Raw genomic sequence first — 27,173 nt, 5'->3', positions numbered from 1 at the left:
TTTTGAAAAATGGGTTTTGAAAGAATGAGCATTTTTTTTTTTTGAAAATCAATTCCAAAAAACACCCACGCTTTCAAACACCATGTAAGAGAAAATGTTTAAGTAATTAAGTCCATTTTAAAAAGCGAAGGGATGTTTTATTTAGGTGAAATATAGGGGAGGTTTTTAAGTCTTTTACCCAACAAAAATGGTGATTGACATACAAAAAATGTTGCAATGATACGCCCTTGATCGTTCATCTAACTGGACTCTTTATAATTCAACCTGATCATGAGATGCGCTTTAAAAAAAATTAGGGAGAAGTATAGATACACACAATGCAGATTTCTGATGAGATACACTGGGTATCGGTCATTCTCCCAATGAGATGCATAAAGTTACCGGGTAATCGGGTACTCGTCGGCTCTCCTTATCAGCTCAAAGAATATATACTTTTAAAAAAAATCCGGTAAGCTATCAGCTCAAGTGCTCAACTACTAAAAGAAATCATCAAATGAACTTCTTTCATCTCTCTTCCTGTCTCTTATCTTTCTCAATTTAAATCATACATTCATATTCTAAGAAGAGTAGGATTTACGTGAAGTAACTTTCACCCACACCGAAACCCACCAACCCATTAACCTGAATAAAACGCGGGTTTCGGTCTCTCTCTCTCTCAACCCCCTAATTCGCGGCAACCGACGCTCTCTTTCTGAGTAACGTTCCTCTTTCTCCCTCCCTCTCTCTCTCTCTCTCTCTCTCTCTCTCTCTCTCTCCATGGATTTCGCTATTAATACACCCAGTCTCGCTCTTTTCTCCGTTGCGGTTGCTTTCATCCTTCTTGCAAGCGCAGCAGAAGCCTCCATCCATTTCTACGACCAAGAAACCTTCAAGGAGGTCGGAAATGCTTATCTTCTTTCCGGTGGTAGCGAGGGCATCGTCGCTTCTCGTGCTGGTGCTTTCGATGACAAGAATGCTGGATCCGGGATCCACGATGGCCGTTCTTTTATCCGGTAGTGTTCAACAAATTTGTCTCGCTACCCCCTCTCTCTGTGTCTGTGTGTGTGTTTATATTCGTTCGTCTATCTATGTCTTTTCAGTTTACTCTTGTTTTTCTTGCTAATTGGTGTTTATTTTTATCAAATGAGAGAATGTTGCTATATTCTTCTTTTAGTCGGTGGGCATTGATGGATCGGATTTAAGGAGAGATCTGCTAACCTTTGACTTGCATTAGATCTAAGGTGGCAATGCAGTACTAGATGCATCCGGAAGGAGAAAAATTGAGTCTTCAAATGTAATGACTAGAATTTCTGACTTTATAAGATTAACAGAAACGGAATATAAATGTGAAGCGAGAGAGATCAATTCATGTAGCTAATTTACAACTACCACACTTCTAGAGGGGATACTTTCCATGTGAATTTATCATGCAATTAAGTCATTAGGTATTGGCATGTTTTGGCATGGCATATTAGGCCGGCATATAATCCAGACGGTTTGGTGTCTATACTTAAAGAGGACGTTTCCGGCATATGTTTTATGGTGTTATTACCCGGATTTTTGATTGGGATGATGAATCGGGATAGCTAGGTATGATGGATCTGAGAAGAATTTCTGACTCGATGGTCGTAAATGACAAATGATCATTTTTGAAACTGTAAATTGAGGACTCTGGAGAGGAATTTCTGACTTCTGCCATTGCATCAAGAAATGAGTAAGATAATTGGTTGTATAAAAGGCAATTAATTTTTTATCATAATTGCCTTGAGGATCACACAAGGCGATACTTTATGTATTACTCAAGAAGATTTTGGCAAAAGCATAAATGAACCTAAGTTGCTACCTATAGAAGTTTCTACTCAGGAAGGAGAATGCATGGTCTACAGTAGAATTTTAATGTACAAAAGATTTAAATGAAAAGTAGAAATAAAGAAAATAAGCCTAGAAGTGACACTCAACATATTATTGAGTGTTGTTTATGTGTTATGCTTCACCACCTATTTTCATGGCATTAAAATAATTTCATAGGAGATACAGGCTAAAGGCAACATGCAGAGGAAATGTGGTTGACTAGTTGCAGTTGCAGAAAGATGCTTGGATTGAACTCAAGGATAAGTTCTTTTGCAATTGGAAATGAATGTGGATTGGAATACAAGTCAAAGGCCAAGTGCCAACTAAAGCCTTGAGAAATTGCTGCTTGGTAAAGTAACCTAGAAATTCTTATCTCAGGAGGGTAAAGTCATCTAATATTTGAAAGACCATATATTTTATACATGCCAGAAAGCATATTTGGTCATTTTCCTTTTCTTGTTTTGTTTCTTCTTTTTCTTAAAGATTGTTAAAGATCAGAGTTACATTATTATAAGAATGAGGACATAAAAGGGGGGATGTGCATGAGGGGCATTGGACAAAAAAGCAGGTCATCAGATGCTATAGAGATATCTTTTCCATGATTTTCAATAACTATTTCTAACATTGTGGTATGATACATTCTAGATCTCCTACCTTTAAAATTAGTGGTCTGATTAGGTTTTCTTAAATATTTGTTATCTAATCATTGTAAACATGTAAGATACATTCGCGAATGAAATATGCATTTTGGGCTGTGATTTGTCTCATACTTTTGGGTATTTAAGAAAATTTTTAAGTGAGATTTTGCCTCGATTTTCTCTTAATAATTCTAGGTTTGGATAATAACAGGACTACATTAACAACCACTTTTCTTATAGCATGCAGGGGATTAAGCAATCTTTTTTTTTTTTTTTCGATAAGTAATAATTGATTATATTAAAAACTCAATAATGACAACTTATACAATGAGCTTCCCACAGAGAGGTGCAAGGTGCAGTGCCAATTACAAAAAAAAAAAAAACAGATTAGAATTGAGCCCAAAATATATAATCTTTATGCACACCCTGCTTAGCTAAACAATCTTCTGTGCCATTAGCCGATCTCCTTTCTCACTAAATTCTTACAGTCATATTTGACATCAAACATCAACCATTTAAACCTTTTCATTGCTTCCCTACAAGTCCAAACAACAGTGTCTAGATTCCTTGGCCACCCAATTATCAAATTTGAATCAGCGTGATTACTAATCTATCAATGTTTATCTCTATAGCAAATAGTGCTCCTGCAGAACTGCTTGAAATTCAGCTTGGATATAGTCCCCCTCACCTACAGGACCTGAAAATAGAGCAATTATATGGCCTTCTACATTTCTGAAAACACTTCTATTCCTGAGAGCCCTGGATTACACAAATTGGTACCATCAAAGTTGTGCTTAATGAAACCTTTTTTCAGGAGGTACCCAAACTAAGAGAGGCCTTATCTTGATTTCTGAACTTTTTTCTACAGCTCCCCAATTCCGCCAAATATCATCAAAGGAAAAATGGAAAAATAGATCCAAGGTTTTAGCCCATTGGATAGCCCTATTTACAATGCAATCCCAAATAGCCTCCTCATTCCTTTCCTAGTCATTAAAGATTCTAGCATTTCTCTCCTTCCAGACTGTCCAAACCATAGCATCACTAGCACATCTCCATAGGATTCTGCCCCTCCTCTTAGGCCATTTGAAGGTTGTAGGGTCAAATAGGCTACTAGTTTGCAAAGGCAAATTCCACCTGCAACCAAATAGAACAAATAACCTTTCCCAAAAGCCTGCAATAACATGGCATGAGATTAGCATATGGTAACAACTCTCACTATCAGCTTCACATAGAATACACCAACTTGGGGAAATACAAGGGAAATGTCTTCTTTTTTGCAGGTTGTCCAACATGTTTAGCTTTTCATAATAGATTTTCCAACAAAGAGCTCCAACCTTGGGTTGGATAGGCTTGGACAAAACTTCTTTAGAAAGGGAAGGCTGGGGAAGAGGAATCTAAGCACAAGGAGGAGAAAAAAAGAAGCACTAAAGAAAAGGCCCTTAGGGTGAGGAGTCCAAACCCAACTATCTGGAAAAGAAGGATCCAAAAAAAAAAGAGTCAAGAAGTTTTACTAGCAAGGCAACTTGATCAGACTCATGATTCCTCAAGTCTCTTCTCAAACCCAAATCCCAAATAATACTAGTTGAAGTGGAGAAGGAAGCAAAGCGTTGGATAGGTTCATTCTTGAATAGAGAGAGAGAGAGTACAAAGAGGGAAAGAGGTCCTTGAGAGTAGAGTTACAAACCAAAGATCTTCCCCGAACAAAGCATTGTCTCCAGTACACACATCATACCTTCTGAGTTTTAAGAATTGGGGGAGAATACCATGTATGGGTTTCCAAGATTTTGCCATGTATTTAAGGCTTTTAAGTAAACTTTTAAACAAGATTATGCCTTGATTTTCTCTTGATAATACTAGGATTAGATAATACTTGATTACTTTAACCAACCGCTTTTCTCACAGTATGCAGGGGATAAATCAGGTAACTTTAAGGTTCCTTTTTTGGGTTCATTCTTTTTTAAATTTTAATTGGTTTGAGATAATATAAAGCTTACAATGTTTTTATCAAAATCTAGAATTTTGTAACTGCTCTCTAGAAAAGAAGAAAACTAAGATTTTAATTTCTGTTTTGGTAAAGACTGAAATGTGGTCTAAAGACAAAAACATTGCTCTTGATGGAGCATAATGGCAGGGCAATATTTAAGGTGGCTAACCCCAAATAGTTGGGAGCTTGGGATTAAGGCTGAGTTATGTTGGATTAAGTTGAGTTTTGGCAAAGACTGAAGTTGGTCCATGAAGAATGTTTAGAAATGGAATGAACTAGATACTCAGTTGTAATCAGAGCCTCTACAACTGCATCTATTTTTTTTTGTATTGTATTATTGGTATTATTTATTATCATTTGTTTATTTAATTAACTGATGAGGTGATTTGTATGTTCAAAAATTGATTAAAATACTTGAGCAGATTTGAGAATATCACCTTCTGGAGAAGCAAGGAAGCTGCAGACAAGCATTCAAGTATGGCACATAGTACCGGGTTGATTCAAGCTACTATTTTTGAAGCAGCTGATCGGGATAATATTGGTGGTTCAGCTTATGGTGGACAAAGATCTATATGTTGCACCCCTGATCTTGCAAAGCTTGAAGGTTGTAAGCAAGGCGAAGTCATCAGGAGACCTTCTGCTGAGGATCCTCATTGGCCTATTGTTTTAAATATACAATTCAGTGGAAACTATTTATCTACAAAGATGGATGCTACTGAGGTTCACATTACAAAGACTGGAATGTATAATTTGTTCTTTATATCCTGTGATCCAAATCTTAAGGGACTGGTGATGAGTGGAAAGACATTGTGGAAGAATCCTGATGGTTATTTACCAGGAAGGATGGCACCATTGATGAAATTCTATGTTTTCATGTCACTTGCTTATATAATACTCAGTCTCATATGGTTTTCTCAGTATGTGAGATTTTGGAAGGACATATTGCAGATTCAGAACTGCATAACAATTGTTATTGCTCTTGGTTTGTTTGAAATGGTTCTTTGGTATTTTGAATATGCAAACTTTAATAACACTGGAATGAGGCCAGTTGGACTCACAACTTGGGTTGTGACAGTTGGAGCTGTAAGAAAAACTGTTTCACGCCTTCTTATACTTTTTGTTTCTATGGGATATGGTGTTGTTCGGCCTACTCTTGGTGGCCTTACCTCAAAGGTGCTTCTTCTTGGAGTTACCTATTTCTTGGCATCTGAGCTGCTTGATATTGCTGAGAATGTGGGAACCATCAATGACATTTCAGGAAAAGCTAGACTCTTCCTGGTTCTTCCTGATGCATTCCTGGATGCATTCTTGATATTGTGGATTTTCACATCTCTTTCAAAGACATTGGAGCAACTACAGGTATATTTAAATAAATGTAAGGGTTGCAAATATGCTACATTTAGAATCATGGACAACAATTGCAATTTCTCATTGCAGTCACAATGGGACTTACCTTTCTTTTATATGCCATGTTGTTTCCTTTGTGGGGAAGGTTGATTCTTCAACCATTCTCTGACACTGATTTCATTTGTAACTTCCAGGCAAAGAGGAGCTCTGTTAAATTGGATATTTATAGGAAATTTTCAAATGCATTAGCAGTAGCTGTAATTGCTTCAGTTGTTTGGATTGGTTATGAGGTATGTTTTCCAATGAGAAGAACTTATTTAAATTCAGATTTGTTCAAATAATGAATTAATGCCTCTTTGACATATACATGATTTACTCTTCTTTCATAGGGAAAGAAATGCACCTTATTTCATTTTTTATCTTTTGCATTGCTCAGTTTCCTACTTCAAATTTATCCATGCATCTGGTTTGTTATTTGATTGAAGTTAGGCAAAAGGATCTTCATGTTTTCTGATAGGTGAGGTATTAATATTATAATATATTATAATATCAAAAAGTGATAGGCTAATAGCAACAAAGAGTGCATTCATTTTGGATGTCCTCATCCAAGGTGATTTGCATGTTTATTTTATGAGTAAAAAACTGTAAATCTTAGGGTAATTTCCTAAGTTCCATAGCAAGTAGCAACCGTCTTTCGTTAATAATTGTCTATAAACTTCATAAAAAACGTATAAATTTCATTTAAAAATAGAAAATCAATATTTTCATGATAAAAACGAAGAGAGAAGAAAATGGTAAAAAGGAAGAGAAGAAATTTCAGCAAATAGAGGGGTTGAAAATGATCAACAAAAAAGGAAAAAAATAGAGGGGATGAACCATATTTTTGTTCTAGGAAAAGAAAAAGAAATGATACATGTTGATTGAAGTATTCAAAAGGATGCATGTTGATTGAGTTCTTTTTTGCTTATCAGTTCAGGTTTTGAAGTCTTCAAGGGTTTAAGACAGCATACATGTTGATTGAACCCCAACAAATAAGAAAATAATAAAAAGAAGCTAGTAACAACAATGGCAAGGAAGATGATCAATGGTGAGGATCTTGTTCAAAAAGAAAAGGAACATATCTTGAAGGTGAAGAGCACATGACATAGGTGCTTTCTCCCAAGCGGCCCAACGTTGTGGCCTAGCAAGGCGCATCACTGCTTAGGTGACAAAAATTAATAAATAAATAAAATACATTTTTCATACTGTATAATCATAAAGTTAGTTTCCAATTATTAAACCACAAATTAAAGCAATAAATGATTAAACATACATATGACTTTCAAAAGAAGACACAGATTCTAGGTGTCACCTGGTCAATACTTAGGTGATGCTTTAACTACACCTGCTCCTGTTAGATGTATAGGATCCCAAATTTCTCAATCTTTATAGTATGGAACATAAAAAACAGAATATTGAGGGTCCAAATTGATTTCCATTTTCTACCAAAGAAAATTGATTTCTGTTGGCATAAATAAATTATTCATTCCTAATTGTTTACTTGGCACTAAAGCTAAAAAATTACAACCCGCCAATAAAAAACAGTTGTTAGAAAATATTTTGTAGTTTTGGTATTTATCAAAAAATAATAATTTCTAGTTTTGGTGCACTCCATAGTCCATATCTTCTGTAATCCCAAATTTTATCTTGTTTTACTCCTTGTACCAGATAATGACATTGCTGAGCTGCCTTGTATTTGGTCTCTTGGCTTTGGGATATCATGCTTTAATATGCCCAATCCCAAAGTAATAATGTGGCTAATGAATTAAGATTATTTTCTATGTGTGTGACTTTTGGTGATCTTGGGTAAGTCTTTTCTCAAGTCTCAACTAATATAGGACAACAATATCATTTCTGAATTCTTTCACCAACCTCTCAAACAACTTAACTAAAGACCTTTGGCATGGTTAAAAAAATTGATTATCATTGAGTCTAGACCCATCATTTTGTTTAGAAAATACCAGCCAGCTCTATTACCAAATTGATGAAACACGATTTAGCTTTGGCACCATATTGATGTAAGACTAAAGATTTGATGCCAAACTGGTTTAGGACTGATAGTTTTCAACAAAACTCAACTAAGCCTAGTCCTAACTTTATGGGGTAAGCTACATGAATCCTGTTCCACCATTCCACTCTGTTCAGTGCCATGTGCATTGCATGGGCTTTTTTTTCCTTTTTTGGTAAAAGGTAAGGATGGTTGGAGAGAGAAATTGAGGAGGGAGAGGTTTGGGATGCGATTAAGAAGATGATTGGTTTCTACAAAATGTGTTGGACCATCATTAAAGGACTTGATGCTAATGTTTAAGGAGTTTTTTTTTTTTTTGTGGGGGTGGGGGGGAGAGAAAAAGCTAGAAAAATCAGCAAATGCAACTTTTATCTCTCTCATCCCCAAAATAGTTGGGGCTGTTAGAGTGAAAGATTTCAGACCTATCAGCCTGATCTGTAGCCCGTATAAAATTTTGGCAAAAACCTGGGAGGTTAAAGTTGGTGCTTCATGCTGTGGTGGGGCCCACTCAAATGGCATTTGTACAAGGAAGACAGATTTTGGATGGGGTGTTGATTGCTAGTGAGTGTATTGATTGAAAGATTAGAAATTGGGGATGTAGGGGTAATTCGTAAGATTGATCTTGAGAAGGCATATGATCACGTGGAGTGGGGTTTCTTGGAAGAAGTGATGAGGAGGATGGGAGACATCCAAAATTCTGTTCTTGAGTTGTGTGCCGGAGCTTTGGGCTGTCTGGTTGGAAACTTCCCTTTCTCTTATTTGGGGCTTCCAATTGGGGCTACGGCTTCTGCTGCTTCTACCTGGCAACCTGTGCTAGACAGAATAGACCAAAGCTGACCGGTTGGAAAGGAAAATTTCTTTCCTTTGCTGGGAAAGTTACTCTGATAAAAAGTATCCTTTCTAACCTGCCGTTCTATTACCTATCTCTGTTGAAGGCTCCAACAGCAGTGTTGGGAGAGATAGAATCCAAATAAAGTTTTTGTGGAGTGAGGGCTGAAAAAAAGAAAATACATTTAGTTAAGTGGGAGGTGGTGTGCAAGCCTAAAAAAGAAGGGAGCCTTGGGGTGCGAAAGGTGGGGGTTAACAAAGCTTTGTTGGGAAAGTGGGTGTGGAGATTTGGAAGAGAGAGGGAGGCAGCACTATGGAGGAGAGTAGTGACTGGTAAATATGGGGTGGTGAACTTTGGGTGGGATTCAAAGGAAGTAAGCCACTCTTATACCTATTGGAAAGGGTTAATGAGTTTCAATTCTGTGGTGGTTTCTCATTATTCCTAGAGGGCAGGGATTGGGTCTAGCATTAGATTCTGGGAGGATGATTGGTCTGGATTGGGGAAGTTTTGTGAGATCTGTCCAAGGTTGTACAGATTGGATCGGAAGGGTGTACATATTTCTGATTGTTATGAAGTTTCAAATGGTTCTGTGGTGTGGACACCAAACTTCAGAAAGCTTCTACTCAACTGGGAGCTGGAGGAATGTTTGGAGCTGCTGTCCAAATTGCAATCTTTGGAAATTAATCTGTCAGATGGTGACATCAGATGGTGGAAGGAATGCAAGGATGGAAAATTTACAGTCAAGTCAATGTACACTATTCTGATTAGAAATATGGTAGAAGCTGATCCAATTCAGGGAGTGTGGGGGAAACCAGTGCCCCCAAGAGTGGAAGCCTTTGCATGGTTGATAGCCAGGGGGTGTATTCTGACTCAGGGCATCCTAAAGAGTTGAGGCTTTCAATTTCCAAGCAGGTGTGCCCTGTGTTTGTCTGGAGAAGAAAACAGTATGCATTTGTTCTAAGTTGCAGCTTCATTTTCCCAATATGGTTCTACTTCTTCAAGCTGTTTAAAGTGGATTGGTGATCAATCTCATGATCAGTCTGAAATCTTTGGACTTTGGCCAAGAGTTCGGGTGGTCCTAAGGTCAAGCCGATGCAGAATTGCATTCCATTTGCGGTGTGCTGGGAAGTTTGGGAAGAGGTGGTGGCTCGGATCAACTCATCATTGGGTGTTAATTCTGCCAGATTTTCAAGGATTTAAGAAAGAAGACTTTGAATGCTTAAGAAAGAAGACGTAGGTACATCGTACACGTAAAATGATTTAACAGAGAAAGAACCTGACAAGTCAAATTTCCAGATCCTCATATCTTCCTGATTCACATATACTTCTGCACTTTGCAACAGGGAGAGTAGCTCCAACAATTGCTTGACCTACTAATCATTGAGATTTCTTTTCAGATCAGTATTCCTAGCCACTTGACCATTAGCCACCAAGAAGGAGTTTCTATCTCTAGTAGCCGGAAACAGACAGAAGCAAGTCGATGAGAGTTTTATTAGAACACCTCAGCACCATGTATAGCTCCAAAATTTGACTTGTTGACCATTTACTCACCTTGAAACTTATTCTTGCCGAGAATTGATTGAAACTCTTCTCAACCCTTTTCCAGAGAGCACGACCATATGACTTTAGGTAAGCCCGGATCCCAATTCAGATTTGTTGACCCATATTTGGCTAGAATGATGAATGATCTTCCTCCACAAGCTATCTGGTTCCTCACTGAAATGTCAAAACCATTTCCCCAATAGAGCTTCATTAACCAATCTCAAATTTCTTACACCCAGCTCACCCCAATTCTCCAATTTACCAAATGAATTGTATCTTCTTCTCTCCACCCTTTCCAGAGGAAATTTCTCTTCTTCCTCTAAACTGTTTCTGCCACCCGAGCTGGAGCAGGAAGATCTGACAGCACATTGTTCAGTAATGTTATTTGCTCCCCTTAGAAAGGTATCTCAGTTTCCATGATTCCAACATCTTATCAAATCTTTCTTATATAGGGTTCCACACTGCCTTGGAAATACACCTTTGCTCTAGTTATAAGCCCAAGTATTTCATAGGGAGCTTACCCATGGACAAGCTCAAAGGCTGATACTAATTAATGTAGGACTGATGTGCACAAAGGCTGGACTGGAACATATTTGAGGGAAAACTCATAAGAAAATTACATTTTCAAGGGCTTAACGTTTTTCTAGGTCTATAGAGCTATATAATTTGATAGTAAAATTAATTCAGGGTTGTAATTACTACGATATACAGAAATTTCTAAAGAAATAAAAAAATCAATTACTTGAGATTGGAATAAAATTTCTTCAAATTGTTTTAGAGTAGTGTTTGGCATGGTAAACTGAAGAATGGGGTTGAATTTGGAGGGGTTCTGAGATAACTTGTGAAGCTAGGTTTTATGGATAAGAGTTCCCGGAATATGAACTCTTGGAACTAGGATTTTTAGAAGGAATTTTTGAATACTGTTTTAATGGATGAAAATGGGCTTAAAATATGGGGGATGACTAAACCAATCCTGATTTTCACCAAGGCCTAAGAAGGATTGAGGATGAATTAAATAAGTTTTGCTTTTTTAAAGAAAGTGTGTAAAGCAGTAAGGGTTGAGGACTGAAGGAAATTGAAACAACAACCAGGATCAATTTGGTCATTTATTTGATGTTGAATGACGGTTGTTGATTGCTTTTTTCCAGGTGTTTGATGGTTGTTGGTGGTTGAACTTAGAAAAATTGGAAGAGAAGGACAATGAGAAAAAATGGAATTCACTCTAGGGTTTTGGGAATCACTCAAGAGTCAAATAATCAGAAAATAATCTCCAAAGTTCATTAACCACATTTTTGCAACTTTATACATGCATACATACACAAACCCCTGCAAATAAGAAAACTCAAAATTATTATTTTGCTACTCATACTTTTAGCTTTAGAAAAGAAAAGGAAAAAAACCTAAGTAGCTTCTAAACTACTTAATTGACTTGGGAATTTTAAAGATAACTAAACTATACAGACCAAACTAATAAGCCGGACCCCACATACAATATGAATGTCAAAAGAAAGTGCACAAGTACATAGAAAATCCCAGTTTTGACTTGTTTGTTCCTACATTATTCCTGCATCCTTTGGGTATTATAGCTAGGTTGTCCTACACCATCAAGGAACTCAAGCATTCTGGTGTCTTCAAAGAATTTTAGGAGATATCGGTGGTTTACTCTGATTCTAGAGCGCATGGGACATTAGAGTGGGGCTTATGAATGCAGATAACCTGGTCAGAAATCTAGATATGAGAGGGTTACGTTGGGGGTATCTACTATTCATATGTATGTAGGATCATATCATGGTGTTTCTTTTCTTTTCTTTTCTTATCTTTCTTTTTCTTTTTTTCATTGTAGGAGTTGCTTGAGTTTTTGGGTCTGGCTTTCTGGTTTTAGAGAACCAGTTATTTTCTGTATATACTTCCCTCACCTTTATCTATTAATAAAAGTTTGCTATTTTTTGTTAAAATTTATGCTGCCAGAAACACATGATACTGGAAGGGCTTTGATCAATTAAAAACCTCCATGAATTTTGAATAAGACATTCTTATTTTTGAATATTCACTTGTTTCTTTCTTTCCATCTCATTCACATGAATGCATTCTTCTATAAACAGAACAAAAAGAAAAAATATTATAGTATTGTTCTTATTAAAAAGAAAAAAAAGAAAATTATATTAGAGAAAGAAAAAGTTTAATGGAGTGATAAGATGATACCAAACCTCAAACATTAACAACAAAACAAATATTAAAAAAGGGCAGCCCAGTGCACGAGGCTCTGCCAATGTGGGGTCTGGGGAGGCACAGATGTATGCAGCAGATATACAAAATTGCACAGCTTAAGAGCCACAATCAAGATTCATTATAACATCAAGGGTATTCCAAAACTCCAATTCAAAGTTGACCCTCCAATGTTGTCAAATTCCATATGAGCCACAACTCTCCAACCAGTCAAGAATGAGAGAACCAATGTCAGCACATATCTTGCCAGTAATCTTTCTTTTTTCCTTCAAAAACCATCCTAATTCTTCCAGTCCAATACCCCAAAGCATTGCAAACATTGCTAAAAACAGTTTCTGAATAATGTTGTCCAATATAGATCTATGAATGTGGTGGCAGATGCCATGGCCAGACAAGGGGTGAATAGAAGACATCTCTTTTGGTGTGGCACCTTGTGAAAGGAAATGTTTTGTAAGGGGAAGGGCAAGAGCTAGACTCATTGAAAGAATGCTATGCATTCTTGTAGCTGTAATCCTACCGGATGAGGATGGTCTATTTGACCTGAAGTTGGGAAAAGAAGTGGTTAAGGATGAGGAGAACTAGGGTTCAGGGGGTCGGAAAAGGTAGTGAATTGCAGGGAAATTAGAACTGAAAATGGCCAAGGGAAGAACCCTTCTTCAGCCTCCTGGTTCCCTATTTATAGAATTGGGGGAACCAGGCTATGTACATGAGGTGCATATTCCATAATCTTCTTCGCTTTAATGAACACATGTGAAACAAATCCCATTGGTTTCTCCCCCATAGACACGGCCGTTAGGCTTAGGCCATGTTCTTGGAAGACACTTTAGGTGTGGCGTGTGTCCTGTTGACTATGGGGCCATTAGGCCACCACTTTAAGTGTGATGCATGTTCACACAGACATCATGTACAGCCAGTCATGATTTCCTTGAGGTGATCACGCGTTTCATTCTAGGCATGCTCCCAAGATTGCAGCGTTTGGTCTAGATTCTGTGATAGGGGGAGTGATAAGAGATGAAAAAGGGAATATGTTAGCTATGTATTCTGGCCCAATTGGTGTGGGAGACTCCTTGAGGGCTGAGATATTAGGAGCTCTTGAAGGAGTACAAAGGGTCAAAGACATGCATTTCAAGAAATTGATCATAGAAAGTGATTCTGAAATTGTAGTGAACTGGTTAAAAGAGGACAACTCCAAGCTCTGGAACTACAACAATGAAAAGAGGAAATTTAAGTGGCTGAGTAAGGACATGGAAGTTAGATGTAAATGGATAAAGAGAAGTGCAAACTCATTGGCAGATGGCTTAGCTAGGCAAGGGGTGATCAGAAACTCTATTTTTTGGGCTGTTCTGTAGTTGGTTTCAGTTGGGTGTACTTTAATGTACTTTGATTTATTGGGGAGTTAAGTCTTTTTAGCTCCTTATTTCTGTACTTTCTCAATTTTTAATAAAATGCACTGTTATTGATAAAAAAAAACACCGGTGGAATAAAGAGGTTTTCCATTATGTTAGGCTATAAGATCTGTAACAAGGTCACCTCATCATATTATGCCTATGAGGTACAATTTGGGATCTCACTCCTATGAGATTCCTTCTCCTGTGAGGTCCTTTGCTACTAGGCCTTGTTTGGTCTGGTGACCTCGCACTGCCACATACAACTCCATGTGGTTACCTTCAACTAGCTTTTTTGATATTGTTTTCTCACAACACCCAGCACAAAATCGTTTGAGACATTCATGTTATCCTGTGATATTGCCATTGTACCATACTTTTATTGGCGTCTTTCTTTCAAGTCCTTAAATATATATATCCACACTCTCACAATAGCATATGTAATTAAACCATTCTTTACCTTTTTCCTCAAAAAAATTGTATTTACTGTTGTTGATCAAAAAAAAAAAAAATCAAAAGAAGTCCAATAAATCTTTTGTCTTCTGCCAAGCCCAATTTCTCCTCATTGACGGAGCACTTCACTACCCAAAGCGACCAATTCTAGACCCATCAGTTCCATAGAAATGACAAAAGCTTGTTGTTTTTGAATGATGAAATAGGGGGAAGTAGCTAACTCCCTGTCAAAGAGATGCATGATATATGCGAGGATAGATAAAATCACTTCTATTTACTTATCACAAAATCACTTCTATTCCTTTTCTTCAGAGGGAAGTGGATACCAAATTATACTAACTATTTCATTAGTCATCAGAGAAAGATTATACCCCAAAATGGTTTGTCACTCATTTAGCAGTTGTCACAAGAAGAAAACCTCTGATGAAGTAAATGTGAAAATGTCTAGGATAGGGGTGTGTGTGTATGTATGTGTGAGAGAGAGAGAGCGAGAGAGAGAGAGAGGCACAATTTGTCAGCCCTTCCAAGTTTCTTCTGAAATTCCAACAGGCTGTTCTGTTAAGAGGGGAAGAGTTTCCCTGAATACAGTATGGAAAACTGTACTGCCTCTTTAAGTAGCCTTTTTTGGGAAAGTGCTTGACAGCAGACAGCCTTTTTAGCAGAGGGATGATGGTGAAACCTAGCAGGTGCATAATGTGTGGAGAGGACACTGAAGGGGTGGACCATCTATTTATCCACTGCAAGCTTGCAAGGAAGCTGTGGGTAAAATCTTTGAGGCTTTTTGAACAGTGCTTTCTAAAAGACAAAGCGTTGTTATGGGGTTGGCAACAAAAACTGTCCAGAAAAGGGACAATTAGATGGGGAGTAATGTGATATCTACAGCAGTAATATGGGCAATTTGGACAGCAAGAAATAGGAGGTTATTTGAGAATAAATATAATACTAAGATACAGCAATGAATGGTTTCTGGGGAAGAATATAATATTGAAGATAAGCTTTGCAAGGATATACAATACAGCTTGTTGATCTTAGTAACCTTTTTGTATCTAGGTGATCAGAATTGTTGTGTAAAAGAAAATTCTGTTCCCTGCCCAGTATCTTATTTCACAGAACTTGTATATGTTTTGCTCAGTTTAATATAATACTTTGCTTTTTTCAAAAAAGAAAAAAGAAATTCTAAAAGTGAATGATCAACAAGTAACCTCCCTGCTTCTTCACTTATGAGGGTATTATTGTAACAAGCTTTGCTACAAGAATTTATGGATTTTTGGGACATAGTGATCAAATCCACTTTCCCTAGCTTTCCTGTTACTTTTCAGTGTAAGGGAGCCTTGTTATGGTGATTAAAAGAATGGACTGTAGAGAATTTAGGATTATATTTTCACAGAACCAAGAGAATGTAAGACACCTGATAAATTGTGAGATGTCTCGTGAAAAGAAAGGAAGGTGATGGCTTAATATTATCAAGGTAGGAAAGAATGGAAATGCATCCTTGTTGGATATAGTTGTGGGAGTAACTGTGGAGTCTTGGAATCTTTGGAACTTATATGTCAGAAGCAGTTATAGCATTCAACTTAATGGTTAGAATCATTAGACTATAGATTTGTTGGTAGACCTGTTCATGGACCGGGTAGCCCGACGGGCCGGCCCGGCCTGGCTCGACCCCCGGACGGGCTTGAACAGGCTTTTTGGCCCGCGGGCTTAACCTCGGGCCAAAAAGCCCGGCCTGCATAAAATTCGAGCCGGGCTCGGGCTTTGCCAAAATAGCCCGGCCCGACCTATAGTTAAACCTAAGTAAAAACCCTATGTGATGTCCATTTGAATAATTTTTTTGATTTGAGAAGGTTGTTGATTCACTTGTAGGCCCATTGTTCATTTAAATAGGGGAAAAAAACATCTGAATTAAAATAGATAATGTCTATTTGAATAGGGAAAATTTCGAATTTCTTTTATTAGGTCGGGCTTTGGGCTCGGGCTCGGGCCCAAGTTGTAGGCCCGTTGGTTGGGCCGGGCTCGGGCCTAACATTTTTCTGTTCATAAAGAGTCAAAGCCTGGCCCAGCCCATGAACAGGTCTATTTGTTGGTAGAGTCACTCCTTTTTCCACTTTGAAGTCCATCATTGTTGTCCTTTGCTCAATTCATCAGTCATCACTGTGGTGTACTGTCCAGGACTGGAGTTGGGTTTCAGGAGGATCTATGGTAGTGGTGAGGTTCTCATTTGCCAAGCATTCCCTAAACTCTAAATCCCCAATTTGAATATTTCCCTATTTCTGTTTGTATCTTTGCTTTCATACAGAGCCAGAATAGCATTCACTTTATCATAACCATTTCTAGATAGCCTTCCAATCCCATAATGGATTAGGATAGTACCTATCAAAGTTGATCCGGAGGCAATTGATGAAAGATTTACAGATGGCAACCAATATCTAATATTCAATTTCACAACTTGGTAATATAGACCCAGTGAACTACTCTGATGCATATAAAATGTCACACCCAACAGAATGAACTTTCTTTGAAGATCATTGAATTTCTATCATCCCAAATGCTCCAAAAAGGGTCTGGTAATGCATGTTTCCATGTTAGTTTCCTGTTTCCCTTTGGTGGAAATGTTTAGTGGCCATGACAAAAAAAAAAAAAAGGTTGGGTATCCAGGTAAGAATTAGTTTGGATGACTTGGACCTAATGCTCCTCATGTGAAAGCTGGAGCTGTTTTGTTATATTAATTTTATGCTGTTAATGAAGAATACAAACTTCAGCTAATCAGAGAATAGTTTGTTTTTCTCATTTGATTTCATATGAATAATGTAGTTATTGGATTCTACTAAGTTGCATTGGATCATCTCTTGGTAAGAAAGGATTGTACACACCTTAAGAAGCAAAGCACATGGAGTTCGTGCAGGCAGGTCAGTGGAGGAGATCCTTGAAGATAGAAGCAAAAAATCTCCTGTTCGAAGAGATGAGAATCAAGGGGAAGGTAAGCCTGAAGGTAAGGGAAGCGAAAAAGGGTACAATATTGCTGGAAGGATTAGAAGTGATCGAGTGGCTAAGAAAGTTCATAGCTGGAGCCTGTTCAAAAGGTAAGCAGATAAACTGGCAGGATTTTAGTACACTAGAAGGGAGAAGATATGTTGTTGAATGTAAGAGGAACAGAAAGGGGTTCTTCATAGCTTTGGCTGAATTTTTTGGTAAGGGACAAAGTCAACTGGTGTGTCTACCAGCAGGAAAACAGAACCAAGGCTGGGGGGAAGTTGATAGGTTGCTCAAAGAGTTCTTAGCTCAAAGAGTAGCAAATGAGAAAAAAGCCTCCATAAGGGAGGAGAAGGCTTATCTCAGTAACAGCAGGGTACAACAAGGGCCAGTGGTCATGGCAAAAACAAAAGGCCATTGCAGAATGGTGGGAGGTCTAGAGAGAGAGGAGTGGGATAGTAAGTTTGTGATACAAGCCAAGGAAAAGGTTAATGATTGGAGGAGGGTAACTGACTTACTGGCAACAAGGTTGAAGTTGAAGAGTGTTTTCATATTAACCCCCTTCGATAACTGTAAAGCCATCCTAGATCCATTAGAGAATGATTTGGAAGTATTAGCTATCAATGTTCAGGCTGAGTTCGGATCATTCACAGTCTTCAAATGGAATCCAACATCCAACTCCAAGGATTTTTTTGTTGAAGATGGTGTGGTGGTGTGTGTAATAGTCTTGCCATTCCATCTATGGAAACAAGAAATAGCAGAGTCTATAGCTGTGTTGTGTGGAGGAATCTTGAAAGGTGCTTTCTGGGGCGATCCTCTATTCAGTAGCAATCCTACTAAGTGGTGTGAAGCCAGAAGAAATTCCACGAAAGGTAGAGGTACGAACAGAGGGGAGCTTTGTCTCTGTGTGGTTAGCTTCCTCCATTGAAGCAGGGCTGTGGAAGGAGGCTCGTTTGGTAGGAGGGGAGGAGGAGGAAGAAGAAGCACTACGTGGACTTGTGAGATTGGGTAATTCAAATGGGAAGGGATGTTTCACTAAAAAGGGCCAACAAATTCTGGGAAGCCAAAAAGTTTTGGGGCAGTTGGAAGGTCAAACCTAGAGAAAGCAAGAAGAGGTTATGACAAATGGCAGATCCTTTGTGCAGGTGGTGTCAGGGGAAAAAGACAAAAAGCTTCTAGTGTCGAAAGGGAGAAGGCTGAACCAGCAATTTCAGACAGGGAAGGTTGCTGGTTCGACCATTAAAACAGGGGGGTGTGACCCTTTAAGTGGTCACGTGGGACGAAAAGAAGGGCCCAATCGAGTGGATCCCTTTTATGGTGGGCCGGAGAAGGCTTCTCAAGTAAAGGAGTTGGGCTACTATAGTCTTGAGCCCAAGGCCCATTATAAGACAGATGGGCCGAGGGACACGTTAAGTAAGCACGTGACTGGGAGGAGGGATGAGCTGATAGACGAGATAAAGCGTCTATCTTCTTCAACCCCGAACCCTTCCTCTCGACCGAATAGATCAGGCGCAAAAAAGTCTCAAGACTCGCAGTCTCGAGGCTCTCTACAGTGGGTCCCTTCCAACCTGGCGAACCGTCTCTCACCAGATAGGCGCAACCCGAGATACCTGAAGCCTAGTGATGAGAACAGAACAGGGCTTGAAGATTGGTTGAGTGAACAAAACAGCAATGACGGTTCTGATAGAGACGAAACGCTAAGTCTGGGAAGTTTGTCTCGGAAAAGCAACAATGATCTTCTTGAAACAGAAAGTTTGTATACAGAGTTGTTGTTTTTAGAGGAAGAGACTGAAGAGGCAGGTGTCAGGAAGACTAGGAATGGTGAAGAAATTGGTTCTAAAGTTGTGAAAACTCCTCCTCCCTTCGTCGAGGGAGCTGACCCTGAGTCTAATGAATTACAAGATGTTGGTGGAGAGGGACAAGAATCGGCCGTGAGGATGGATGCGAGTATTCCAGTGTCGGAAACACAAAGAAAGGTTTTCCAAGTGGGTAGGTCGTCAGGAAGTGATTCTTTCACCATGTCTAGTTCACAACCTTGTCTAAAAAGGGGAAAGGCTTTAAAACCATTTGCCGACTGTCAGCAAGTCATTTCCAGTGATTCTAGTCCTACCCTCGTTCTTTCAGGTATGGGTGTCAATTCTGTTTTAGGTACTAGCTTGTTTGCTATGCCTGTAACAGATATCCCAGCTTCCCATCCACGAGTTTCTGATGCAAGAGAGAGGGTGATAGTGGAAGGAGGAGAGAGGGTGTTGGAAGGAAGTAGTAAGGGGGAGGCGGATAGAATTTGGGAGTTGATCTGTACAATGATGGAGGAACAAAATAAAAAGGAAGGACTCGTAGAAAGATGTTGTAGCCAAAATAAGTGTGAGAAGGGTAAAATTCTTTCTCAAACATTGGCTGGAAAGGATGGAGAAATTGGGAAGGGGGGGAAAAGAGGAACAAATAAGAAAAAAAGATTTGAAGTGGAAAGGCTAATTTCAGACATTGAGGGGGATTTAGAATTCAGTGGTAGAGGGGATAGGAGTAAGGGCCTAAAATGAGGAGAATATGGCCTCTTATTGGGTTCCTTTGCTATTTTGTATTGATGAAAATTATTAGCTGGAATGTAAGAGGGTTAGGGAGTGCAAGGAAGAGAAGGGCGATCAAAGACCTACTCCGAAGGGAAAAACCTGATGTTGTGTTGTTACAAGAATCCAAACTGATGGAATTAGATGGGAGATGGGTTAGGAGTTTTTGGAGGTCTAGAGGTTTAGGTTGGAGCTCGTCTCCTTCTTGGGGAGCCTCGGGGGGGATTGTAACACTATGGAGGGAGGATGTAGTGGAAGAATTGATAATTCTCAGTTTCTATTAAGTGCAAGAATGTAGAAAATGGGTGTGTATGGGTCTTAACCAATGTTTATGGCCCTAATTCCTATAGAGAGAGGAATGAGATGTGGGAGGAACTATATGCAATCAAGGGGCTATGGGATGGTCCTTGGTGCCTGGGCGGGGATTTTAACGTTATTAGATTCTCTGATGAAACCAGTAATCCCCAACAGGTAATCTCAACAAGCATGAGGAAATTTAATGGTTTTATTGAAGATTGTGAACTGAAGGAAATACCTCTGTTAATCTCAACAAGTCATTTACACTTGGTCCAACCTTCAGGAAACCCCTTTGTGCTCGAAGTTGGATAGATTCCTTTTTAACCTTGCCTGGGAGAATAGTTTGGAAAACTTGGTTGCTAGGGCATTACCCAGGGTCACCTCCGATCACTGCCCTATCCAAATAGGAACTGAGTCTTTTCCTATAGGACCCAAACCTTTTAGATTCGAAAATATGTGGCTTACCCATCCAGATTTTGTGAAAAAAGTGAAGGAGTGGTGGGGGGAGGAGGAGAGGGGGGTAAGATGGAAGGGGATCAAGTTCCATAAGAAATTAAAAAGGTTGAGAGCCAAAATAAAAGAGTGGAATAGAGATCAGTTTGGTAGAATTGAGGAGCAAAAATTGGGCCTAATCTCTCGAATAGAGAATTTGGATGTAAAGGAATCTCACAATGGGCTGATCGAGGAGGACAGAGTGTTAAGGAGACAATTAAAAAAGGAGTTGGAAGAAGTGTTATTGAGGGAAGAAATCAGTTGGAGACAAAAATCTAGACACAAGTGGATTAAGGAAGGCGATGGGAACACTAGATTCTTCCATGATTTGGCAAATGGGAGACGAAGAAAGAATTTTGTGACCAAGCTAGAGATAGGAGAGGAGGTGATTACCAACCAGGATGACATAGCCAGAAAATTTGTGGACCACTTCAAATCGATTTAAAGAAGGCCTTTGAGTGAGAGAACAGTCATGGAAAGGGTGGATTGGCCAAGAATTGATGAAGGAGTGGCAAGGTGGCTGGAAAGGGATTTCGAGGAAGAAGAGATTAAGAAAGTTGTCTTTCTAATGGATAGATCCAAGGCTCCGGGTCCAGATGGCTTTACAATGGGTATTTATCAAGGCTGTTGGGAGGTGTTGAAAGAGGATCTAGCTGAAGTCTTTAAGGAATTTGCAGACAATCACACTATAAGCCCTGGAATTAATGCCACCTTTTTGGCCTTGATACCTAAGAAGAATGATGCCAACCACCCAAAAGATTATAGGCCTATTAGTCTAGTGACAAGCATCTATAAAATTCTGGCTAAAGTGCTCTCATTGAGGATCAAAACAGTCCTCCCTACCATCATTAGTGAAACTCAGGGGGCTTTCATTCAAGGGCGACAAATAACAGATCAGATCTTAATTGCGAATGAGTGTGTGGAGGAAATGAAAAGGTCTAGTAGGAAAGGATTCATTTGTAAATTGGATCTTGAAAAGGCCTATGATTTGGTGGACTGGGAGTTTCTATTAGAGGTTATGCGAAATGGTGGATTTGGGGACAAGTGGTGTAGTTGGATCTTTGGGTGTATCAATACTTGTCACTACTCTATTCTGGTAAATGGTACGGTGAGGGATTTTTTTCCAGCTTGCAGGGGTGTCAGGCAAGGGGATCCACTTTCACCCTTACTTTTTACCTTAGTAGCTGATGTGATTAGTAGGATTATTACTAAGGTTGATAGCGAAGATGCCATTAGGGGTTGGAGAATAGGGAGACACCAAGTCCCCGTCACCCACCTTCAGTTTGCAGACGACCTAATGATTTTTTGTGAAGGTCTTAGTGAAAAGGTAGCAAACCTAAAGGAGCTAATAAAAGGATTTGAAAGTGTCTCTAATTTGAGAATAAATCTGGAAAAGAGTTGCATAGCAGGTATAAATTTGGAGGTAGGGGAGGTCGAGGCTATTGTGGAGTGTCTTGAGTGTTCCACCTCTGCTTGGCCTATGTCATATTTAGGGCTTCCTTTAGGGGCAAATCCTAGGGAGAGTAGATTTTGGACCCCAGTGTTAGAAAAGTTTGAGAAGAGATTAGTCTCATGGAAGAGGAACTATATCTCTTTAGGAGGAAGAATTACCCTAATAAGAGCTACCTTGGCTAACTTACCTACCTATTACTTGTCTGTCTTTAGGATACCAGTTAGGGAAGCTAGGAAGCTGGAGAAGTTGATGAGAGACTTCTTATGGGACCCGGGACAAGAGAGAAAGGATCACTTGGTTAATTGGGAAATTGTATGCAGAAGTAAGGAAGAGGGGGGTTTGGGAATTGGGAGGGTAACTAGAAAGAATCAAGCTCTGTTAGGGAAATGGTTGTGGAGATGGCTTTTGGAAAGAGAGAGATTGTGGCATGAGGTGGTGGGAAGCATTCATGGGAGGTCAAAGAATGGATGGGATGCTGGTGTATCGAGGCAAGCTTACCTAGCAGCACCTTGGAAGGCTATTCACAACACCCTTCCTCAATTCCTCAATTCTATCAGGTATGAAGTTTGTTCTGGCAACTCTATCCTTTTTTGGGAGGATATTTGGGTAGGAGACTCACCGTTAAAGGATTTGTTCCCTTCGCTTTTTTCTATTTCTTTGTACAAAAAAGAGGTGGTCTCAAAATTTGTCTCACCTTTGGGAACACCCTTAGATCCTACTTGGGATTTTGGGTTTCGTAAAGGACTTAGGGATGCTGAAATTGAGTCTCTTTCTTTGTTGCTTGGGTGTCTTAATCAGGTTTGTTTGGATCCCTCCAAGCCAGATAAGAGGGTTTGGACTCCTAGACCCAATGGAACCTTCACTTGTGCTTCTTTTTTCAAGTCCATCTCTCAACTTCCTACTCACCAACCCTTTCCATCAAAAGAAATTTGGTGTAGGCCAGTTCCCCCAAAAATTATGGCTTTTTGTTGGGAAGTTTTCCATGGGAAAGTAAACACTTTAGACAACCTGCAAAAGAGAAGACCTTTTCTCTGTATTTCTCCTAATTGGTGTATCCTCTGTAGAGCTCACGGTGAGGATTGTTACCATCTATTAGTATCTTGTCCCTTTTCTGCAGACCTTTGGGCTTGGCTACTTTCGTTGTTTGGGGGTAGTTGGAGTCTACCAGCAGAAGTTCACATGCTCTTCAACCATTCTACCTTTTATTAGCCTACAAAAATAGGGAGAATTATGTGGAGATGTGCTCATGCTGCCTTGACTTGGACTCTTTGGGAAGAAAGGAATCTCAGAATTTTTCAAGATAAGGAAAGGAACAACCAAGATTTGAAAGACTGTGTGTTAAACAGGGCAATACATTAGCTGAAGACCTTGGAAATCTTTCATCATTTCTCCTTTAATGACATTTGGAGAAATTGGTTAGCAGTAGCAAGGTGTTCATCTTTAAAGGCCAAATCAATTACAAGCTGGTCTCCTCCACCCGAAGGCTCAATTAAGTTGAACTTTGATGGAAGCAGCATGGGTAATCCAGGATTATCCGGAGTGGGGGGTGCTTTGAGAAGTGAGAAGGGAGAGATTTTGTTGCTCTACTCAGGTCCTTTGGGAATTGGGAATTCCATCAGGGCAGAACTTTTAGCTGCTGTACAAGGGGTCCAATTTGCAAACCAGCTGGGGGTACAACACCTAATAATCGAGGGGGATTCCAAAGTGGTGGTGGGTTGGTGAAAAATTCTGAAGAGGCTATGTGGCGATACAAGAATGAAATGAAGAAATTTAGTTGGTTGACAAGGAATATGTTGGTCACTGTACAATGGGTGGGGAGATCAGCAAATACCTTGTCAAATGTGTTAGCTAAGCAAGGGGTAAATAGGGAAGAATTATTTTGGGCTCAGTTGTGATTCTTGTTTTTCTTTCCTAGTTTACTTGTAAGTTTCAAGGAGGGGCTGCAGCTCGCGCCTCTCGTTGGGATGATGTATGAACTCACTCTAATTTGCTTCTGAATCAATAAACTTATTATTATTCATCAAAAAAAAAAGAAAGGATTGTACACAAAACACACATGAAATGCAATATGATGCTATTGATCTGCTAACTAGCTGTAGTCCTATATTTTCACATCTTTGTGATTTTGAACTAGAGAAGCATTGCATGTACAGGTCTATTTCAAAGCAACAGATCCATTCAGTGAAAGGTGGCAAAGTGCTTGGATCATCACTGCCTTTTGGGATATTATTGCATTTGGTTTGCTCTGTGTTATCTGCTACCTTTGGCCCCCATCTCAGAGCTCTCAAAGGTGTCTTTTCAACCTTCTGAAGTTTAACTTATATTTAATATAGTAATCTCATTATGGAATATTGTCATTTCAACCAGGTATGCCTACTCTGAGGAAGTAGGAGACGAGTTTGATGATGAAGAAGCTCAATCTTTAACCAGGGTAGCACCAGAAGGGGATCTAAGTTTAGTGAAGCAAGATAAGAATGTTGGAAACAATGGTGTATTCAATGTGGAAGATGACACAGAGGAGGACAAGAGGGAATAGTAACAAATAAGATGCACAAGTGCACATGTTTTTTGTAACCTTTCGTGCCAACTTTATTCAAAAGAATACAACTAGGAAAGTTTGGTCAACTTCCTGCCCTCACTTATTTTGCAGTTTTTTCATTCTTCACTTGTGTAGAAAGGTTTTATTTTCAGTAGTGTCCACTGGCAGCTAAAGCTGACCAATGTATGATTAATGAATCTTAGAATCCAGTGACAATGTGATTTCTTCTATATTTTTTGTAGAAACTGATTGTCCTTTGTATTTATATTCTTTCATTTTTTTATTTCATGTCATGGGTCAAAAAATTTATGGATTGTATTCGTGCTGTGACATTTGTAGTTCTAGATGGCCACAACCTTTGACAGCTACCTAATCTCTTTAAGGAGCATTTGTGCCCTAGCTTCCAGATTGAATTTCTTGTCTGGATGTCCTGTTCAAGTAACTCTGGTAGATAGTTTATCTAAAAATGGTATTGGTACATTGCAGTTCAGGTTGGGTTCTATAGTGAATATGCTTTAGTAATGTACTGTTGTCTTGGTTCCTTGTAGCTTGTACTTTGTTTTTGTATAGGTTGCCATTGTCATGGTTGTTTGTCTATCAGATGTCACCCATCAGCACCATTGAGAATTAGGGTAAGAAGAGAGTGATATATTCCTTGTCTTTACATGATATTCTCAGTAGATATTTATAGCCAACTTCTCACAGAAAATCACGATCAGAGGCATGCACATGGGAGGCTCGAGCTAGTTATATTGATGTGGCCTCCTTGTATAGACAAACCTGATGGGAGACGCAACTCGAGCTATCTTTGGTGGTGGGCTTGGCTGGTGCTCTATATCATTGTGGGTCTTGTGGGCTGGTGTTTAAGTGCTCTGTGGGCCTGGGTTCTTATCCTCAAGGTCTGAAATAAACTCTGGGTACTGTTGCTACAGCTTGGTATAGTCCTCCCAGGTGGCATTCTTTGCCGGAAGGTTCTTCTAGGTGACTAGGGCATGTTTAGGTGACTTCTTCCCCACTTTGATCCATTGGTAGTTAATGATGGAGAGAGTTTAACATACCCGGGTGTCTTCTAAGAATTGAGGTAAAGTGGGACTGACTCGGGCTGTTGGTGATATGCAGGGCTTGAGGCTGACATGAAACATCGGATGCAACTTGGAGGTTGGTGGAAAATCCATGCAATAAGCCACTGGACCCACTCGCTGCAGCACCTTGAATGGGCTAAAATAACGGGGTGCCAGCTTCTGCCAAGCTTGTTGAGCCAAGAAGGTTTGCCTATACGGTTGGAGCTTAAGGCTATGTTTGGTTTGAAGGAAAAGGTAAGGAAAGGAAGGGAAAGGTAGGGAAACCTGTACAATGGAATTTGCAACTGGTGACTTGGTTTTCCTTTAGGTTGTGTTATATCAGTATTCAGTCCATGGAAGCCACTGAGCCCACTGCTTGGGTCTATCCCCAATGAAACAACATAGATGTCTCCAAGCAGCAGTTAACCACCTCCAATTGCCAATTCATCTAAGGGTGGTAATTGGTAGTATGCAGCATCTAAACTCCCTGAGCTTGGAAATAGGCTTACTAGAATTTGTTCATGAATAAAAGGTCCCCATCAGTGAGAATGGAGCTGGGCGTGCTGTGAATCTTGGCAACCTCCACAACATAAGCTCTTGCAACTAGGGAAGTCGTATAAGGGTGTGAAAGGGTGATGAAATAAGCATACTTGCTTAGTTTATTGACAATAACCAGAATGACTGATTTACCTCCAGACTTTGGTAGCCTCATGATGAAATCCATGGTGATATCGTCTCAAACTTTTTCTGGGATGGGAAGGGGTTGCAAGAGATAATTTGGTTGTTGGGTGCTACATTTCTGTTGCTAGCAGGTAGAGAACTTGGGACACATAGTCCTAGTAATGGTGTGCAGATAATCTCTTATAGGTCCACAGAACACCTGAGTGGCCACTAATAGCTGAATCATGAAAGAGATGTAGAAGCTGATCAAATTGTTTAGAGTTAGTTGAGATGAGGAGCCTGCACTTTGGAGTAAGGTGGAGTCCTTTATTGAGAACCTTGGAACTTGGCTGGGATCCTACATCCATTGGGTTCAGAGTTGGGCCAGTTTGGGGTCTTTATGGGCCTCTTCCTTCAACTGGTCAGTAGGTACTTGGCTTGGGAGATGTCGAGCACTTGTAATTCTTCAACTCGGTATAGGGTATCAGCCACTATGTTAGAGGGACCCGGTCGGTACTTGATGGTGAAGTCATACCCCAACAATTTATAGGACCAACATTGCTAGTCATGGGTGAGAGTCCTTTGCTCTAGCAAGTGTCTGATGCTTCTATGGTCGGTTTTAACGGTGAAATGCCAGCCCAAAAGATTGGCTCGCCACTTCTAGATGGTGAGCACAATAACCATCAGTTCCTTTTCATACATCGACTTGGACTGGACTTGTAGTATGAGGGACTTATTGAAATAAGCTATAGGTTTTCCCTATTACATCAACACAACCCCAATTCCCCTACTAGATGCATTAGTTTCATTTACAAATGGTTGAGAGAAATCGGGTAGGATCAAGGTAGGGGGT

General features: G+C 39.5%; 1 protein-coding gene across 1 annotated transcript; it reads left to right on the top strand.

The window, feature by feature from the left end:
- Positions 1 to 568: 568 nt before the first annotated feature.
- LOC104589323 (Lung seven transmembrane receptor family protein) lies at positions 569 to 24,844 on the top strand. Its single transcript, XM_010247599.3, has 5 exons — positions 569 to 992; positions 4,875 to 5,811; positions 5,994 to 6,089; positions 24,214 to 24,350; positions 24,428 to 24,844. Exons 1-5 carry the CDS (start codon positions 757 to 759, stop codon positions 24,594 to 24,596), a joined length of 1,575 nt encoding a protein of 524 aa, XP_010245901.1. The 5' UTR covers positions 569 to 756; the 3' UTR covers positions 24,597 to 24,844.
- The last annotated feature ends 2,329 nt before the right edge of the window (positions 24,845 to 27,173 follow it).

The sequence above is a fragment of the Nelumbo nucifera genome, chromosome 5 (genome assembly GCF_055504915.1).
Source record: "Nelumbo nucifera cultivar China Antique chromosome 5, China Antique-T2T, whole genome shotgun sequence".
Lineage (NCBI taxonomy): Eukaryota > Viridiplantae > Streptophyta > Magnoliopsida > Proteales > Nelumbonaceae > Nelumbo > Nelumbo nucifera.
The sequence above is the reverse complement of the archived record's forward strand: the minus strand, read 5'-3'. Positions and strand labels throughout refer to the sequence as shown.

Excerpts from the sequence above, each read along its gene's own strand:
- LOC104589323 (XM_010247599.3), top strand. The coding sequence starts at position 757 with ATGGATTTCGCTATTAATACACCCAGTCTCGCTCTTTTCTCCGTTGCG. Across the intron at positions 5,812-5,993 it reads AGACATTGGAGCAACTACAG|GCAAAGAGGAGCTCTGTTAA; the intron begins GTATATTTAAAT and ends TGTAACTTCCAG. Across the intron at positions 24,351-24,427 it reads CCATCTCAGAGCTCTCAAAG|GTATGCCTACTCTGAGGAAG; the intron begins GTGTCTTTTCAA and ends CATTTCAACCAG.